General features: G+C 41.2%; 1 protein-coding gene across 1 annotated transcript in view; it reads right to left on the reverse strand.

Annotated features, from left to right (window-relative positions):
• The window catches only part of SORCS3 (sortilin related VPS10 domain containing receptor 3), a 266927-nt gene that overhangs the window by 108329 nt on the left and 138527 nt on the right, over window positions 1–20071 (reverse strand). Inside the window, exon 4 of the mRNA XM_054637549.2 lies at window positions 14688–14846. Within this exon, the coding sequence (XP_054493524.2) occupies window positions 14688–14846 (159 nt within the window). The remainder of the gene's footprint in view (window positions 1–14687; window positions 14847–20071) is intronic.

Below are 20071 nucleotides of genomic sequence, written 5' to 3' on the forward strand. Positions count from 1 at the left end.
TGGCTGTTCCTCCCCTCCTTCCTTTACAAACCCTGTGGCACTATTTGTAGGTTAACCTCTACATTATACAGACCAGGATTTAATGGCAGAGGGATATTTTCAGATTAGTGGAAGAAACAGATTTCACACCACCAAACCACCTTCTAAACTTACATAAGATTTTTCTGATTTATTTATTCATGTGGAAAAAAAACATTTCTGAAATTGTGTACATGGGCATTAATGAATAGGTTTTAAAACTGCATTTAGAACAGCATTTTTTTTGGAGACATAGTCATTGTTCATGTAAAAAAAAAAACTTCACACAGCTTGAAAGAAATATTAGTCTGGTTTCAAGCAGTATGTGTCATTTAGGCAAAATTAAAGCAATGTATTCTGCCCCAGTTTAAATTGTATGTTATTTAACACACACACACCTGCCACCCAATGCAGTTTGCCATTCATCAGCATTTTCACAGACAGGGATGGTTACTCAGTTTTTGTGACCCACCACCCTCAGACACTGAGCAGACACACGCCTGAACTCATCTCACCCAGGTGAAAATGCTGTTCTTACCTGGGATCAGCCCTGACAGAGTGCAGTTGCCCATTCCACTCAGGTCTCATCTCACCAGCTGAAGAGCAGCAAACCTCACAGGTCCTCAGGAGCTGCCCCCCACTTCTCAGAGTGTTGGATTTCTTCACAAAGTCAAAGCTGTCTCACAAACTGTCCTTACTCTTCTACTCCATTCCCCCCATGAGGGCACTGTGCCCCCTCACCCTGAGGCTGTGGGTTCTGTCAGGGACCTATGGGGCATTTATGGGCTGCCACCACATATCTCCTTTGGTCATGGATATGCCCCCAATGCCATCCTGAAAGTCTTCTGGGAAACTACAGTAGATGAACAGTTACTCTTAGGACATGTACACATTCTGCACTGGGAGAAATCCCTCTCTGGACAGCTCTGGTCCACACATACAGCCTGTGCTCTATGCTGCCTGGGACAAAGGGCAAATACTGGACCAAACCAGCCCAGAGAAGAGCCCACCTTAGTCTATGGGAGTCTAACATCCCCCAAAGGAGAACACAGAAACTGCTCATAGGACAATTCTTGCTATGAAATAAATTCTGTGAGCAAAAAATTTATAAAAACAAGGTAGAAAACTTTAATTTCTGACAGCATTGAAGATGTAGCTTCAGCAAATATTATCTCCTGCTCAAACACCCCAGCTCTTGTACAATGCATTATTTTGGGCCATCTCCCTTACCACGCACTTTTCATATCCTGTCCTATAATGAATCAAGAGGCTTCTGCAAGCTTGAATATATAATAAAGAAAGTTAGATTCCTTTCAGCCTCACTCTCCTACTCAACAGCCAACTCTGGTCTCCACAAGGGCCTCTGATATCTTGAAGTCATTCTCCAGTACTGCTCTTACTATAACTTAAAATCCAGCGGTGCAATTCAGTTCACCTCTAGCCAACCAAATTTCTTTTTGACCAGATTCCCTGGAAATCCATGCATTGATAATAGGCTACAACTGAAGGGAAAAGCAGAGCCTGATTTTACAGGCATCCATCTCCACACATAGACAGCCAAGCCAGAGATCACATGCAAGAAGGGAAGAGTAAGAGGTCTCATGGAAACCGAGAAATTCCTCCCTGCACCTCACAGAGATTCAGTTCATCCCAAGCCAAGACTGTTTACTGGAGGAACCCAAATGAACAGCATCATTGTAAATACCAGCAACCATCAGGAACAATTTAGCTTGACAGCTGGAGCAGAAGCTGTCACTGCATTGAGGCATCACTGCCAGAAAAATCACCAAATGAGAAACTCACATGTTCCAGGGATCCCTCCAGGCTGCTGGGCAGACACCATTTACACTGTCATCTTTGATTCATCCATCACCCAACTCCTGCAATCAAGCTGTGTACCTTTGGAATAAATGAATCTGCAACTGCAGATCACACAAGAAAAAGAAAGCTCTTATCTAGCCTCTCTCAGCAGCTCTCTAGGTTTGTAAATATTCTATGGTGTCTATATTTAAGCCATTTATCCCATTAAATTGAAACTCTAGGTACCTTCCTACTATCTTATGAAGTAGGGTGAAGAAAAAGCCTCTACAAAGCCCCAGAACTACACAAACTCAATTCAAGGCAACAACTATAGTCAACAACAACTCACCAAACTTGATTTAATGTAACTATACTTTCTGGTATTAATCTAGGTTCACAGTGATGGTATAGCATAACTCATAGTGGAAGGAAAGGAAAGGAAAAATAAAGCAGCTTTTTCCATGCTGTCACTAGAGAAAAGCACAACTCATCTAGCTAGGGAATATCAGACTTAATTTTGCAGCAGAACTTTCAGACTCATGACATTTCTGCCGCTGGGTATGTGTGCATAACTCTCGTGGACTTGCACCAAGATCTGCGAAAATCAACTGGCCTGAAGCAAGTGCTATGTTAGAGGACAAAACTAGAGTCCTGTTTTGGCAGCAAAACTTTTGATGACATTATTGTTCTCTTACTATATGGCAGGAAAGTCCCCTTGGGTCCAGTATATTCTGCTAACATGTTATTTGTAGGTGCTTTTATCTCTTGAACACTGCAAGTATAAAATGCTACAAAATCTATATTCAGACAGTTTATGATCACTGAACCTCTGGCAGAAATGAGCTGCCCAAGGTAGCAGGCTGTGGGAAGGATCCCATTTTCCTCCTTTTGTACTACAGAATCACAAGGATTTTCTATAAAGCTTTAAGCTTTGTTGTTTCTTTGATCAATTGTCCTCCTCTCAAAAATATCACCCTTCATTTTGGTGCCTCAGCTCCTCCTTTTATCATACCCACAATACTCCCAATGAACCAAAATTTTACTGCATCATGCCCTAACTTTCATTTTACAGCCACCATAGTCGTATAAAAATCAACTGAACACAAAACTAAAGAATTTTATTACTCTGGAAGAACTTGTAACTGTCACAAAACTTATGTGGGGCTTCTATTGCAAAACTTCAAACCTGCACACAGGTGTGTGCACACCCTACACAAACAGGTCACCATTCTTCCCCTAGACAACCAATATGGACAGCCAGCTGAAATATGCACCAAAACACAACTGAAGATGTGCAGCATTTGCAAGCATAAATAAATATATGTGTCTTAGAAGCATAAATGCCCTGCAGAAGAACAGTACTGGAATCAGGACATTATGAAAATCTTGAGGATTTTGTTTCTTTTTTTTTTTTAAATGGGAAAAATTTCTAATTCTATTAACTGTGAGGAGGCATTTGAAAAACATGGTTTTCAACATTTCCTCAGTCCCAGAAGCACAAGAGACATATAAGAGAGGACAACCAAAATTATTCACACACCTCTCTGACTTTTTCTCTACCAAACTCATTACTTTTAAAGAACCAATTCATTATTTCTAAACACTTGGGACTGAGGTTCCTGAGGTGCTAGACCAAAATTCCAGGAACTGGCCTTCTCTTTCACCACTGACACAACAGGCATGAAAAGCTGAATCATCCATGCCTACCAAGGGGACAGAAGAGTTGCAGCAGTTCCTCTAGGCACCTTTATTCCCCAGAAAAATTGATCACATTAAGCTTCTATCAGAAGGAAAAAAAAAGCAGTAGAAAAAAAAGAGAAAATTAAAAAAAAAAAAAAAAGTGAATTCTCATATGTCAAGGTTGAACAGAAACAAGTAGTTGCCTTAGCACAAGAAAGAGCTTGCACACAGGCTCTCTGCCCAGGGACTCTGCATCTCTCACCAGGCACATTTTAGGGGGGAAAAACCCTGTGCACTGGGAGGCATGAACTACATCTATCTTGCTTTATGTGAGAATAGAATACTGTACATGTTTTCAGGTCAAATCCTCCCGTGATGTTAATCAGCATTTCCCTGCTAAAATCAATGGACTCACACTGAACATCAGCTGCTACATGTGTGACTGCACACATCTTTGGTAAAGCACCTCAGGTATGCTATCAGATCAGAACATGGTCCATTTCCTCACTGAAAACAAGCACTGGAGACAGGGATGGTTTGTTGTGACTCAAAAAGGAGAGGCAAGAGCAACAGAGAGAAGCCTGCTTGCAAAGGGCAATCCAAGGAAAAAACCACAAGCTTCTAGCATTACATAAACCTGTTTCACACAATAGACACAAAGTGATTAGAAATTAAATGTATGAACTTTTTAAGAGACTGCTGTGCTACAGCATAAAAGAAGGACCCTCTCTGCCTTGTGGCCCATTTACTACTACAGCACCTGCTGTAAATTCTCACACAGGGTACCCCACCCCAACCACACTGGAAGTTCTGCCAGGACATATCAGCTCCTGCCTGCTGCCTTCTGGAGCTTCTCTGTCTTTGTCTCTCAGATATGCATCTCTCAACTGTACAAAAGGACTTTGATTTCAGGAAGCTGAAACTCCCCCTCCTTAGGGGCAGAACAGAGAGCAAGGGCCAGCCTGCTATTTCCAGGCCTGCCATTCCTACTCCTGAGTGCAAGCTCCCAGTCCAGCACACAGAAATGCACTCCTCTGGAAGCACCCTCACAGACTGCCCCTCTCCTTGGGTGCTGGTGATGTGACAGACATGTGCAGGGGCTTGTTTGGGGGGATGAGGGGGACAGGACTGTACCTTCACCCCTCAGCATCACCCATCCTGCTGGCTGCCTCAAGGAAAAGAAAAACAAAAGGATGCAAACTCCTTCTTTGCTTGCACTTCATGTTTGCTCTCTTCTCCAGGGTGAGGGTCATTAGAATCTGTAGGCACGATAACAGGAACTAGGAAACTAAATGCTTTTTGCTATTTTGATCATATTGGAATCGTATCCCCTGTAATCCATTTTTCACACATCCAGACAGGAGGGTTGGTTTCAAGTCCTCTAATCTCAGGTAATACAGCAAATAGTTACATCTCAGCAAAGAAATTACTTCCTTGACACTCAGCAGAGGCCTCGTCAATACAAATGAGTCCAAGGTACAATTTACCTCATCGTAAAAGAGTCACCTCCATTTGCTTCCAGAAATCAATCAACACCATTCAGTAGATCACCATCAACTACAACAGGAAGCCATGACACCCAATGTAGGCGTGCATTGCAACATTTTAGATCTCTACAGTCAGGCAAAATAAATCATGCCCCTGGTGTTCTTATTCTTCAGCCTTCTTCACTCCTTCATTTTTATTCCCCTCTGCTATATTTATAACCACTCTTCACCCCACTTAGGCTCCAGATAAAATCAATATACAGCCATGATTTAGCATGGCCAGGAATGAGCCACAGGATCCTTGCCCTGTTACACAATAAACTAGGTTGCTCCAGCAGAAGAGCACATTTAAGCATCAAATGTGTCTCACTCCATTTATCTCTATATTTCCCTTTTCAAAGTAAAACCTGCTCATGAAGTGTCTATTACATAAATAACAAGCAATAGGAAAGACTGTTCTGGCTAAATCAAGTTTCACAAGCCGTTACTTTCTCTTTGCCACCACAAATCATCACAAGCCCAAAGTTCAGTATTTTGCCAGGACAAAATTCATTGGGCATTTCTGAAGTAGAGCCAAAGTTGCATAATTTAATTTCCCATCTCCTATTAAAACTGCCAGGCCTACCATAATCAGAATGATAAATGTAGAGTCATACGTCTTCTTTCTGACGGTAATGCCCATCAATACTTCAAATGCAAACAATTGTGACATCTGACTTTATAAAAATTACCTGGTGCACCAACAGCACTTAATTAAATTTTAAAAATGCTTTTGTTACATTTAATGAATGATATATTATACTGCAATGAAACATGTAGCAATACAAATACTTCACAATGCCAACAATTAAGGCTCACTTCACTTACGGCAATTGACAACACAAGTGCTCCTCACTTCATTCAGCTTGTGCATTCCAAATGAACTGGTTAGCAAAAAGGGTGCTTCTTTGCTAATGAGTTTTGTAATCAAGGCATCTATTTTAATTTCAAATTGGCTAGATTGGGGGAAATTGCTGAACTAAATGGCTGGTTCTAATTAGGATTATAAAAATATTCATCATGCTGCAGAATTAGCGCAAGGTCTTGATTTACTGACATTTGCATATAGCTTTAGTTTAGGAGTGGAAAAAAACCTCCTGATAAATTGTCTTCCTTTTAATGAATTGAACAAACACTATATCTGTTTTAGTCGTCCTTTCATTTAAAGGCACTGATACATATTCATGATTTGTAAATGAAGTTAAGTGATTTCAATTCTTCAGTTCATTATCATATTGAAGAAGAGACTTCTGTAAATTGCTTTTAAGTATTCCCAATCTCAAGGGTTTGGTTCTTTATGTTTGGTTTGTGTTTTTCTAACTTTACTAACATTTCACTTTATCTGTTTGATGGAACCCTGCCTGCCTGGGAGAGCTGCTGGCAGGTGGCTTGTCCAGCAACACAGACACATGATATGTTTGTAGAACCTGATGTTCTCAGAAGAGTATTCAAAAGGCAAAAAGATGAAAGACTTATTTGTGGCTAAGTCATGGGAACAGGACTCTATCTGCGTTCAGTTTCCGACTTTGTTATAGTTCTCAGTGGTAGTTAGGCAGTGAAACACTTTAATGACCTGTGCCTGAATACACTAGAGATGCTCAGGGGACACCACTTTGTCTGTGAGCCTCACATTTAATTGCAAGCACTCTCAGGCAGGGATTGCTTCTTAATATGAGGTTGCAATACAATGGACCAGTCAGTATGGTAGAGATTTCTATGAGCAGTTACTATAATATGGCTTGTATCAAACATGAAACACTGTGTGCTCCTTTACAGGTGGGCAATATACTCACATTATTTCCTTCCTCAGTATGGTAGGCCTGTAGGACTAACTGTTTTTATGGCAGCTTCCTCAGTCTCTTTTCTTTTGGGGTGAAGAAAAGAATGCAGTAGGTGTGCCTCCAGCTTCACTCCGTGGGGTGCTCAAATGTCAAGTGACTGGTGCAAGATAAATCTGAAAGCTGAGCATTGTATCCACAGGACTGGAATCACAGGCAGTGTGCTCTTCAGATATCAGTGAGCTATGATGAGAAACTAGCCCTGGTGTGTTCTCTCACATCATGGAATGAAACGGTGATTCTACCATGAGGATCCATGCAGGAGCAGAAAGAACTTACTTTCCTTGTTAAAAGTAATGTTCACATCTTGCTAAGAAAAGCTGTGTTTTATCCAAGAGGTGCAGTCTTGAGCTGTTGTTGATAAAAGGAGTAGTTACTCACACTTCTAACAACTCCTGACAACTACAATTACATTTAAATTCCAGGAGCAGAAGTGCTGCTGAGGAGCAGGTAACAGGTCTGGGTTCCTGCTGATTTATATCAAAATGAGATGTGAGGCAGACACCAGCCTGCCTCTCCTCATCAGCCCCATACCTCAGTTCCTAAGGAAAGAAAACCTACAGGCCTGGGCCAGAGTCACATCTCACTTATGACATGCAGCAACTCTCACTGCTTGATTTCAGCACATCTGCAGTAGCAGCTGCTATCCTGGAGTCACATTTCCAGCATTAGGAGTTCCAACTCAAAGTTCAGTAGCCTCACCCAAACACAACTCTGAAGTCCCCATGTGCCTAAGTTTCCTTAAAGGGCATAAAATCTGAGACCAAGGAGCCTTTACTGGAGGCATTCAAGACAGGACTGGACTGGGTGTTAGACAATCACATCTAGGCTCCCCTTCCCAGGAAAGGCTGGACCAGATGATCTTTGGAGATCCCTTTCAAACTGGATTGTTCCATGTGTCCATGAAAACAGCTCATCACAAAGAATCCCAAAGATTAATGACTGCTTGGAACAAGGTGCCCACATTCCTAGAATCAACTTCCCCTGGATTTCTCTGGCAGCACTCTGCCCAACTGCACATTGTCAAAAAAAGCCCCAGCCAAACAACCCCACCCTTAGCTGCTTTACTGCCCCATGTCATACTGGGAGACTGGGCCTAAATTCCAGGGGAGCATTTTACCTGGAGCAGAGACACTGCCTTCATGGCTCTGGTTCTGTGTCTAGCACATTAGAAAAAATTAGAAAAAAAATATTAAAAAAACCCTAACAAACTTTCCCACATAGTCCCAGTCTTATCTGTGATTTTTTTGATAAATTCTGTAGTGTCTAGTCAAGATAGTCAAGGCTGTGACATGCACTGCATCCAATTTTCAGATGATAACTTGCCACATCTCCCACACCAAAGGAATATCCCCAGTCAGACCTGATACTGTCTGCCAGGTGCAACTTGGTGATACAGCAGAATGTTATCTTGCACCTCTTATTCATCACCTCATTCGAAGAGATAATGAGACACCCACTTTCTTTTGTTCACTTTCTGCTGAAGATTAAGCTCCATGGAGGGAGAAGCCACTGACTGCCAAACTTCTTGTTTATCCAATGTTCTCAAATTTGTAATGGGTAGCTGGGGAATTTAAATTGGTGTATTAGTGAATTATTCTGCCTCTTACCTATTCCCAGCAGGCTTCAAATCACAGTTTATTCTGTAAGGAAAAAGTTCTACCATGTTGTATACCTGGGGTTTCTTCTCTTAACAATGGTAATTTAAAATATTTTAAAAATCTCTTTCCCTATTAACTAATATTTTCTCTTTTAAACAAATTATCTTTTTTAATTATCTTTTAAACAAATATTTATTCAAGAAGGTTTTGCATGTTTCTCTGAAAGTTTCAATGTCATTCTGAGAGAAACTTCATGGAGCTGGAAAGTCCCTTCCATTTCTACCTCCAGCCTCATCCATTCCCCATGGAGGAATCAGTGTGGGAAATTTTGCCTATTGAAAATTAGTTGGTTTCTTGGATAAATGGGACAAATAATGAGACACTCAGCATATTAGCATCAGGAATGTAAGATAAACTCAAATATTCCTCCCCAGTCACCGTGAATGGCAGCAATGAAATCTGTACCTTAAGCTTGTGCTGAGAGACTTTAAGCTTTCACAGCATTCCACAGAGCAGCTCCCCACACTTTCCAACAGGCAATATTGCACCTTTTTCATATATTCCCCTTCCCACCACATTTTTATCCAAGGATTGTTTAAAATTGCTTCCTATGTACTTTCTGCAAATACCCACAAAAACTGGAGGCTGCAGGCCCATTTTCCATTTTGTACTGGGTGATATATCCAAGTGTCAACATGGACACTCCCTGTGAGACCCAGTCTGACCTGCAGCAAATTGTCTGTAACATTTACACAGTGTCCACCTTCTGCCAAAGGCCACTTAAGGGGGCCATTAACAGAACCAACACGTGCACACATCAGATTGTGCTATTTTATCAATAAAGTAGACACATACACACAAAGCTACTGGGAAGAGATCCAAGATTTTCAACTCACGAGTTGCATTTAATCTTCCAGGACCTGATAGTTATACAATATCACATGGCTGCTCAGGGGGGAATAGCAAACCCACACAGGTTTTCTTAAAGCCCTGTAAAAATTCCTCTAGCCTGTGCTTTATACTCTGTGAGAAGACATCAGGGTCTGTGAACTTGCTGCATGTTCATGCCCACACACAGAGATTTCTTGGCTCAGCCCTGCTGCATTTATGTGATGATACAGGAGAGTTAGCAAAGCAGAGGAGGGTCCTAATTGGCTATAAAAATTAAGAACAGGAACGATATGCTGTGTTGACTCATACTGAGGAAGTATCCTCAATAACTCCTTGGATACTACTAAGAGAAAACAAATGGTGGTAACTGTGATTTGTCCTTAAATCAACAAAGTAACCAGCAGCCACAGAGCAATGCATCTTTCAGAAAGCCTGCTGAACTCCACCTCACTCAGTCGTCTTCTGGGAATTGCCCTAACCAGGAAAAAGCAGAACAATACCTATATGGGAGTGGTAATAAAAGAATTGGTGCCTGAACCGTTTTTATATTCGATTATTTCACTTGATGGAAGTGGTAATACCACAAAGTCTTTGGCTTTCTCAATATGAAGCCATATTTCAAGGAACAGTTCTGTGGAGAAGAGATGGGCTCCTCCTCTTAAAGAAGGTTGTAGAATATGGAATAGGCTTAAAACACTAGCTTGGAAAGGACAATAATTCTGTTAAGAGGGCATTCAAAATGTGTTGGGTTTTTTTAGTTGGTTGGTCATTTCTTTAATCAACCAGATAAATACCCTAACATTGTTGTCAGTTGTGGAGAAATTAGCTAAAAACAAGGAGGGATGTTTAGGTTAAAACAGTCATTAAAAAAAAGGCCTGAACCACAGCCATGGAACTGAAGGTCAGAAGACCTTAGAGGAAAACTATTTAATGGGAAGATCCAAAACACTGACTATTTGTATTTCATTCCGAAACTTTAAAATTTGTTTTCTATTTTTATAAACAAAACAATTCAAAAATCTTTTGATCTAGGCAGTTACCAAATTCATTATTTGTAGGGATATGAACTGTCCCTATTTAATTTCATTTTACTCTGTGGATCAACATACTAAGCAAAATGGATTTTCAGGTTCATCATTTTCATTAATTTCCAAGTTGACTACAGCTTGCTTAAAACACTACATTATTATTATTTTTAATTGAAAGAAAACTAATAAGAAAAATATTAATCTGAAATACTTATTTTAATCTAAGATATGAAATTAATTTTTCCAACTTGTTTACACATTTACAGTTACAAGAGAATGGATTAGATCTTCCCTTAATAGTTTCTGCTGCTGGGAGTCAAATTATATGTACTTGATTTGTTTTCAGAATAACACTTGCATTTTTAAATCTGTCCCTAAAGAAGTTATTAAAATAAAATGTAAGGGTCAAACACTTCTAAAATTAGAGAGGTGGGAAAATATGGTGTCCCACTGTAGCAGTGTCTGCACTACAGAGCAAACAGCAAGTCACCTTCCTTGTCACAGTATCAGTGGACGAATATTACCCGCAGGTTGCAGGCTAATGATAAACTTTCTATTTTATTGCCCTCTCATGCATCAAGTCAGAAGTATTTCAGAGCAGTTTTATCCCCAAAAAATGGACATATGAACTGAGAAAGCAAGAACTATTTGATACAGCTCCACCTGTTTTGTACCAGGCAACTTCATGCTGTTTTGCAGGAAAATGAGCACAAAAACAAAGGACAGAGGAGCACGAGCAGAACTAGGCCGCAGTTGGACAATTATCACCTGTCAGCATGGCATCCCTTTGGATAGCCTCCTCACAGCTGTGAGCACCACTGCAGCCTCTCTAGACACTTATTTTAGAAGCTCTCGATCTCTCTTTTCTGGTGAGCAGCAGAGAGATGAAATGGGCATTGCCATTGGCACAATCCCATAACCACACCCAGGAGAGAATGCACAGTAGAGTGGGAAGCTGTGAAATCCAGATCTGGCTTCTAGAGGAAAAGGAGAACAACCACAACAACCTTATGAAGATGCAAAAGACGTGATGAATATTCTTAAGTATATGGGACTTAAATCCTAAAGGACTCTTTATCCTTGCATTGGCCTAACCTGGGAGAAGGACAGGGCTGACCTCTGGTTCCCACTCGACTGAGGCAGTGCCCCTGTTTCCAGACATGCAGGAATGCATTACAGTGGCCTCTCAGGAGACTTCAGCTGGGGATTTCCCATGGCACTGCTGTCACACTCCAGGAGCACTGCCCATCACCTCAGCATCAGCCATGACTGCAGTGAAGCTGGTGATCCTGACTCAGAGTGACAGCTCTTTCACAGCTCTTACTAACCCAAGACATGGCTCAGCGCAATCTATACCTCAGTTGTGTTAAGAAAACATTTCAGCAGGGAAAAGCACTGCTCCATGGCTCCATTATAGGACCTACATTGAACCAGCACTTCAGGCCATCCTTCTGACCAGTAGAGGAAACCATGAGTGGCCCTGAATGCAAAGGCAGACATAAAGGAAAAGCCTGGACTTGGCATTGCTCCATTTCCACTTGACCAACAAGCTACAGACCAACTCATCTTTGCTCTTACACTTCAAACAATTTTATTTGGTTTCTGGGATGAAATGCAAGCAGCTTCAGGGTGTTTCTAGCTCAGTTCATTTTTCTTGTCGTTTTGCTGGGCAGAAGACAGCAGCTGAGGTGTGCACACAGATGTATTTGTTTGAAGGAGCAGAAGCAAAAATGCTTCTGGCCTCCTGTTGCTGCACTGGATCAGGGGAGCATTAGTACCACCTCACAGTCAATCATGTGCTTCCCTTGTGTTTTGATTTCTTCTTCCAATGACTAACATCACAAAAAGATTACAAAGCTCTGCCAGTAGAAGTACAGTGCTTCATCTCAACAGCGATGCTCTGCACTCACTGCAGATGGATCTCTTTGCAAAGGCATGCTCAGGATGTCTCATCTGGCTTCTCACATACATGACTACCTCATCAGATGCCTGTTTCTTCCAAGCCTGTCTATATAAACACCAGGATCATGCAAAATTATTACCTCCAGTTTAAAAGTAGCATCAAGACATTTTGTGACATCAAATAAATAGATTGGTCTTCCCAGCCTACTTCAAAATCCCTGTTACACTGATCCTCTGAGTTCAGAAAAATATTTGACATTTGACTAACTCCTTCATACAGTAAAGACTTGATTCTATGAAAGGAGTGTGTTTACAATAGCTTTGTTCTTGCAAATGTCACTGAAGAATCATTAGTAGCACAGCAGCAAAACACCTGGTGCCTGCCACAGCACTCTTTTAGCAAGTGGGAAGCAGAGCAATAGGAAATTATTTGATTATATTCTCAGTAACTAGTTTGGTAAAAACTTGCACTAGCCTTCCAGAGGAAATTCTCAAATAGAGAGGCACAGCATTTTAGCTATATTATTCCTATAGCTGGGATGTGAGACTGACTAGTTTAGAAATCTTCAAGAATAACTGCAGAAATTAAAAATCCCACCCAGAACACACCCCCATATCTGACAGGTTGACACATGTGTTTGGTTTGTGTGGAAAGGTTTTTATAGCAGGGAGGGGGCTACAGGGGTTGCTTCCATGAAAAGCTGCAAGAAGCTGTCCAGGAAAGCAAACAGCAGCCAGCTCTGTGATGGACCCACTGCTGGCCCAGGTCACACCCATCAGTGACAGTGGTAGCACCTCTGAGATAACTGATTCATGAAGTGAGGGAAGAAACAAATTGACAGCTTCAGCCAGAGAGGAGTGAGAATATGTGAGAGAAACAGCTCTGCAGACACCAAGGTCAGTGAAAAGGAGGGGAGGAGTGTCCCAGGAGCTGGAGCAGAGATCCCCCTGCAGCCCACAGTGAAGGCCATGGTGAGGCAGGCTGACCCCTTGACCCACGGCAGGACAGGTGAAGGTGAGCCCACAGGAGACCCATATTGGAAGAGTCTGTTCCTGAAGTCTTCATCCTATGAAAAGATCCACACTGGGGCAATTCATGAAGAACTGTGGAAATGACATTGGAAAAGTGTGTGGAGAGCTGTCTCCTGTGGGAGGGGCACCATGCTGGAGCAGGGAAAAGGTGTGAGGAGTCTTCCCTTGAGGAGGAAGAAGAGGCAGAGACAACATGTGATGAACTGACCACAGCCCCCATGTCCTGTCCCACTCTGCTGCTGGGATGCAGAAAAAAGAGAAAATTGTGAGCAAAGCTGAGCCCAGGAAGAAAGGAGGGGTGGGAGAAAGGTATTTTAAGATTTAGTTCTTATTTCTCATTACTCTATTCTTATTTGATAGAGTAGGGTATAAAGGGATAAAGTACAGTAGAGTATTGATAGGTAATAAATTCAATTAATTTCCCCAGCTGAGCATGATTTTCCCATGATGGTAATTGCTGAGTGATCTCCCCCTGCCTTTATTTCGACCCACAGACCTTTCATTATATTTTCTGCCCTGTCCAGCTGAGGAGGGAAGTGACCGAGTGACCTTGATGGACACCTGGCATCTAGCCAGGGTCAGCCCACCACAATGAGGAAAACTTAGTGGTTATTCAGCATGTTTTTGCTTCCCAGAGTCTTGGGATGACAGAAACATAAGAGGGGAAAGATAAAAACTTGGCAAGTTTAAAACTTTGTAGAATTTGTAACTTGACCATCCTGTCTATGTCTCAGCTTTGGGCAGTAGTGGGGACTGCTGCTCCAGACCTGAAGCACACATCTCCTCACCACAGCACTTTGCTACCACACTGCACCTGATCTGCTCAGCACCTTTCAAACAGAGGAGTGCTATGTAAGGGCAAACCTGCTAAGGACAAAGTAACAGACTGCAGATGTCTCACTCACTGCAAAGAGGCTGAAGAGTGGCACAGAGGAGTTTGTCATCTGTTGCTGCTCCCTGACTCCAGTTTGCAAGCAGAATGAGCACCCCTCAAGGCTCAACAGCCAGCTGTTACAGACCAGCTCAGCCTGAGTGCTCCATCCTCAGAGACAGCGCAGAAATCAGTGCCTACGAATCAATAGATTTTTAGAACAGCTCCATGTGTCATGTCAAATCTCTAATTCTTTTCATCTTTCATAGTATCTCCACTACTGAAGTCTCCACACCCATCATGATCACTCTAATACTCAGCTGCTTTTAGCAAACTGGCTTTGGAGTCACTGCATGGCTTTTGAGAACATTTAAACCTGCAAAGTGAGAACAGCAAAGCACACTATAAATTCTTCATCATCTCTGAGAGGGAGCAGTTCTAGACAATATCCCCTTCAACTCCTGGCTCAAAATCACTGAAACATTAAATCAATTGCTTACCTTTTGATCCAGACTGTAGGCCAAGATCCACTCCTCCTGCTTGGGGTGGAAGAGCAAGCTCTGGATATAGAAGTTCAAACGGTACTTCTGATAGGTAGCTCCTTCATCAGAGCTGATGAGGATGCTGCTCTCAATCTCTGGATCACTAAGAAGCATGATCTAAATAGAAAAATGGAGGGAAAGTGTTAATGGAAAAGTGAAAGTGAACATCATTTAAGAGTGAGGTCACACAGCACTGACTCCTATCAGATGTATTCAGAACATCACTCAAGAGTATAACATCCCATAGAGTTAGGATGGGTTTTTATTATTTCAGTTTCATTTCCTTTGGCAACTCATTTGCTGATTTGAGCGATTCTTTTTTTTTTTTCATTTTATCCAGATAAATTCAGAAAGACCAGTAAGAAAGAAAAATTTTATGTATCAACGTTGATTTTGCTTGGATATAGGAACTTCAGGCAGCCACACCAGGCTTTCCTGGACCATATCTGTCCACCACTTCTCTCACCCACTCTCTCCAAAAGTAAGCAACAGAGCATTCCTGAGATTTAAGGCTCATTACCTGGCAGCTTGAGTGCCATAAATGAGAGCATCACCTCCCTGGAAACACAGAATGCCTTCCTGGATCAGCTGCTGGCAGCTGGGTATAGTTCACATGCACATGGGCAAACACTGACACCATTTCATATATCACACTCCCAATTTGTACAGTAAGAGACATTCATTCAGCCAGTGAAAACATAATTTTCCCCAAGCACAGGAAAGTGCATGACCTCAATTTTTACATGGAGGAAAACACTTCTGAGCCTCTAATTTTAATTAGAAAATTATTACCGATATTTTAAAATGGGGTGATTCCACACTATCAGATGGCAAGCTCTACATAAACGTTAGCAGGAAAAATGTTGTGGAAACATTAATACCATCTTATTAACATCTGGAGAAAACGACTTCACATTAAAGCAAATACCAGTACCATAAAATAAAGGCAAACAGTGGGAAATAAATTAGAGCTGTTCTAAACACAGCAGGTTGTTGATACAGCAGCTGAATCAAATATAGAAACTGTCTTTCAGCAGGAAAACAGATCTAGGAATGGCCTTTTCTAGCTCACTGCAGAATGATCAGCTAGCTGAGATCCACTGCAACTTTGGGTTTTGTCCACATTGACTTCTCTTATTCAGCTTCACAGAGCTCCAACTTCAAGACTACAATATGGAAATACATTAATTTTGACAGCAAAAATCAGTTTCAAGGAATGGTAAAACCCTTGGTATGTTAGGCCTTCATCAAGCAAAAAATTTCAGTGCTTGTTTAATCTTAAGTACCTCATTAACTCCATGAAGTCACCAAGGGAAAGGGAATATAACGTAAATGGCTTCTGATCCTTTCCATTAAGGAATGAAAAGCTGAACTAGAAGTGAACATTTTTCCAGAGTGAAGCCAACTGTATGAATCCAGCTTGATGTCAAAGCACCTTCAACATCACTCACATCCACCACTTACCAGCCCCAAAATCAATCCCTAGCCATTCCCACAGGAAGCCACAGTATAAATCCTGAAGAAGTGCACTTGCATTGTGCTCTGGTGCCCGGTCTGGGGAATGAGAAGCATTCCCCATGTGCAAATGATTTCCTGGGAATTAGCCTGAGCAGAGACCTCCAAGATCTCCACTCTAAAGGATGCTTTTGTACATTTATTCTTTCTAATGTGATCGAAATATCACTTTCATTATGCTCCAAACAATTTCACAACTATTTGAAGATATTCTTTTCTGCCACTTTTGAATTAGATTGCAAAGACATTTTGTACCCCTGTTCACCTAAAGCATGTTGCCTATGCCAGAGAACTATAACAGAGTTTAGTAAAAATCACTTGCTTATATGGAATGGAAAAAGGATGTAAGCCTGGCCATTTAAGATGACAATCCAGAAAGATCTTATATTTAAAATGAAGGATACTTCATTTTGGAAGGAACAAAAATATGAACAAAAATATTTTCCACCTGATGTACAAGAGGACTACATAATTAGTAATGCTATATATTAAAAGGTTACTGCTGGAGTTCTGTCCTCAATGAAGGAGCACAAGACAGCTAACAGTGGCATGGGCCTGCAGTGGCACACACACAAAACATTCTTTCTGCCCTGTCACACATGATCTGCAGCACTTCAGAGGATAGTGCAAGAAACGGTCATATGAGACAACAAAGGCAGTATTTCCACCAGATGGTTGACAAATCTGGCCAATTTGTTCTTCTGGATGTGTAACAGTGTTAGAAGATCAGATAATAAAACCACCAAGCTAGGAAAGGTGGAAGAACCTAACAACAGTCACATCAAGAGATGACATCACATAAATCATGCCCTGGGCCTTCACCCAGTTTCCACATCCACTCTTCATTTTTCAAATGGAGAAACAAACACTCAACATCTCTGCTGTCATCCATCCTCCCAGGAAAGGCTGGTCCTACACAGAGCAGGATGGAAAGGCAGGAGGCTCAATCAGAGTGAAAAAAAAGCTCACCACTAGCCACACAGCTTGGACTGGTACACGTCTGTTACATGGCACACAGAGAAAGAAAAGTGACAGACTCTGTGCTTCTCTTTTTTTAACATTTCTACTTTTTCTTCTGGAAGCTATAGGGGGAGCAACTTTCAGCCTGAAACTACCACTTCTCATTATGGGATCAGGAGAAAGCATCTACCCCACTAGTGATTTAGATTAATCACTTTTCATTTAAAGACAATAAACAAACTCCAGTCAGAATGAGCATTTCTGCCAGCATCTTGTGTTGCCATTTATAATTGCCATAAGGAATAGCAAAGGAGAACCAGAGAGTTGTCAAATGTAATTTATAAGGGTTTAAGATCTAATCATTTTCTATAATATTAAATTAAATGGCAGCCCTTATTTAAATGAAAATTACATTTGGTCTTTCTACAGTCTAGATTATTTATATATACACCCATGTATAAAATGTTGCTTTTTTCTCTAATTTAAGTGAAGAGGGGAAGGGCAGGCAGGACTGGTTAGTGCCAAGGGTAAATCCTTGAAAACATACTTTTCCTGACCTTCAGATTCCAGTGAACAATGAATGACAAGCACCAGACCAAACCAAACAGGCTGATAATCACACTAAATTTCAGAGAGTTCCTTAGGAATGGATGCAGAGGAAGAGAGCTGTCTGGGACATTGTGCATCTCCTTTAAAGCAGGAGCTTTGGGGACAGTGAGGACACAGACAGAGCTGTTCTGAATGAACTCCAGGTGGGCAGAACACCAGACACCAGTGAGGCACCACATGGAAAGATGATGGTAGGGAGAGGCCACCTTGCAAGATTACCTACAATATATGGACTGAGATCTTCAATACATAAGCAGTAAACATACCCAGCTCTGAACACTTCAAGGGGATTGACCCCAGGGAATAAACAGCACAAGCTGCAGGCAGAAGAACAAGGAGGGTCATACCTGTGCCTGCCATAATGTGTTTGGTGTACAAACCACAGCAGTAGTTCAGAGTCACTCAGATTTGTTGGAGAGTGTGTAAGACCCTTAAAGGAGCTCAAATGCAGAAGGAGGTAGGAAGGAAAGTGGCACCATATTGCAGAACAAATCCATTAAAAATTCGTGCCATCTGATGGGGCTAATATAATAAAAACTAGGGTAGGATTTGTAACTGAGAATGTGAGTTTCTGCTAGCCAGGTCAAAATTCCAGGTATGTCACTGGGTTAATGTACACACCTTCCATGGTATTGCTTTCACATGGGTTATGGGGAGGTGGATGAGTTAAGATGGTGTCACATTCCTCTTTTTCTGTGCCAGGGTAGTCAGGCACTAAGAGAGCTGTGATGTGGAATACTGAACTGTACAGTAATGGGGCAGCACACCTCTCACAGGCACAATGCTACAACATGCCCAGACAGGCATGGAGATACTCATGAGCACAGAAATCACAATGGAATGTGTTTTGCACGCAGCTGATTTAGTTAATAAACAGCCACTGGACTAAAAAAAAAACCCAAAACAATATGCCACAGAAATGGCATTTTTATTAATATTAGCTTTCAATGAAGCCTTTTATTTTTCTCAACGAACATAAATTTTCACTGTAAATTACCAAAGCGCATCTCCCTAAATCAGCACAGACCAGTTTTATAGGTGCAATAATCTGTAGCAATAGCACCACTGAGCTACATTAGCAAAGAAACACCAGAGAGTTGTCAAATGAATAAAGAAGACAGGTTCAAATAAATGTCTTTTGTTCTGAGAAATAGATAGACAGCATTAAACTCATGTGTACTGCCCCTGATTCTCCACTTTAATGCACTTTTCATATGTTGTTTTTTTCAGAGGTCCTTGTCACATTCACCTATGTAAAAGGCTATTCTAAAAAAACATAAACAAAGCAGTTAAAAAAATAAACAAAACCAACAAGACACCTACAAATCATGCAAGCCTCCACAGCTTCAAAAGAAACCCAGTTCCTTAGCAAAGTATTAGAATTTACTCTGTAGCACTGGATTATCCTCTCCTACAACTGAAAAGGCAGTCTTGCCATAAACATTTCTGCAAATACAGAAAGTTGACTTTTAGTGTTTACAGGTTCATGAGGATTTCCATATTGAATGTGCTCAGCTTAAAAGTGAAAAGGGTTTTTTCTGGTTTTTTAGGCCTCCTTCCACTAGGCCCTCAACTCAGAAACACTTTATATCTGTCCTGAAGCCTGGCCACTTCAACATCATCAATGAAAAAAAAAATCAGATTTTAAAAAGGAAAAATGTTTCATTTGATTTAAAACATCTCATGGGTTGTATTGTCCCATGTCTCCTTCCCAAAAAGCTTCACAGTAGCTTTGAGTTTAAAAAGCCAAAACGTCTCAACAATTTATACTGAAAGGCCAATTCAAGTGGAGGATTTTTGCTTTGATGTCCTTTCCCCCTTTCAAAATTGAGAAATCAAAATTCAATGACATTCAAAGGCTTAAAGATGCAAAAATTGTTTTCTTCCTTCAAAACACCAGTCCATCACAAGTTAAATATGAACAGTTTGGAACTCTCTTACGGGAAAGTAATTTTCCACATTGAAGCATTTTAGATTACATGTTTGACCATCTGAAATTTCTCACTGGGAAATTTCTCACTGGTCATTCATTCCTCCCTCAGTCTTTCTCTCTCCAACACCATTACTGCAATTACCTGCCCTGAAAGCTAAAAGATGCCCCCAGAGGTCTGATCATAACCCAAACTCGTAGAACACAGCTTCTCAGTATATCTAAAGCCCTTCCTTGCCATTCCCATGGAGGACAAGTGCAACTCATTGCAAAGAAAATCTCATCCTTTTTTTCCCCCTCTTTCATCACTGTGTGCCATTTCAACTAA

The sequence above is a fragment of the Agelaius phoeniceus genome, chromosome 9 (genome assembly GCF_051311805.1).
Source record: "Agelaius phoeniceus isolate bAgePho1 chromosome 9, bAgePho1.hap1, whole genome shotgun sequence".
NCBI lineage: Eukaryota > Metazoa > Chordata > Aves > Passeriformes > Icteridae > Agelaius > Agelaius phoeniceus.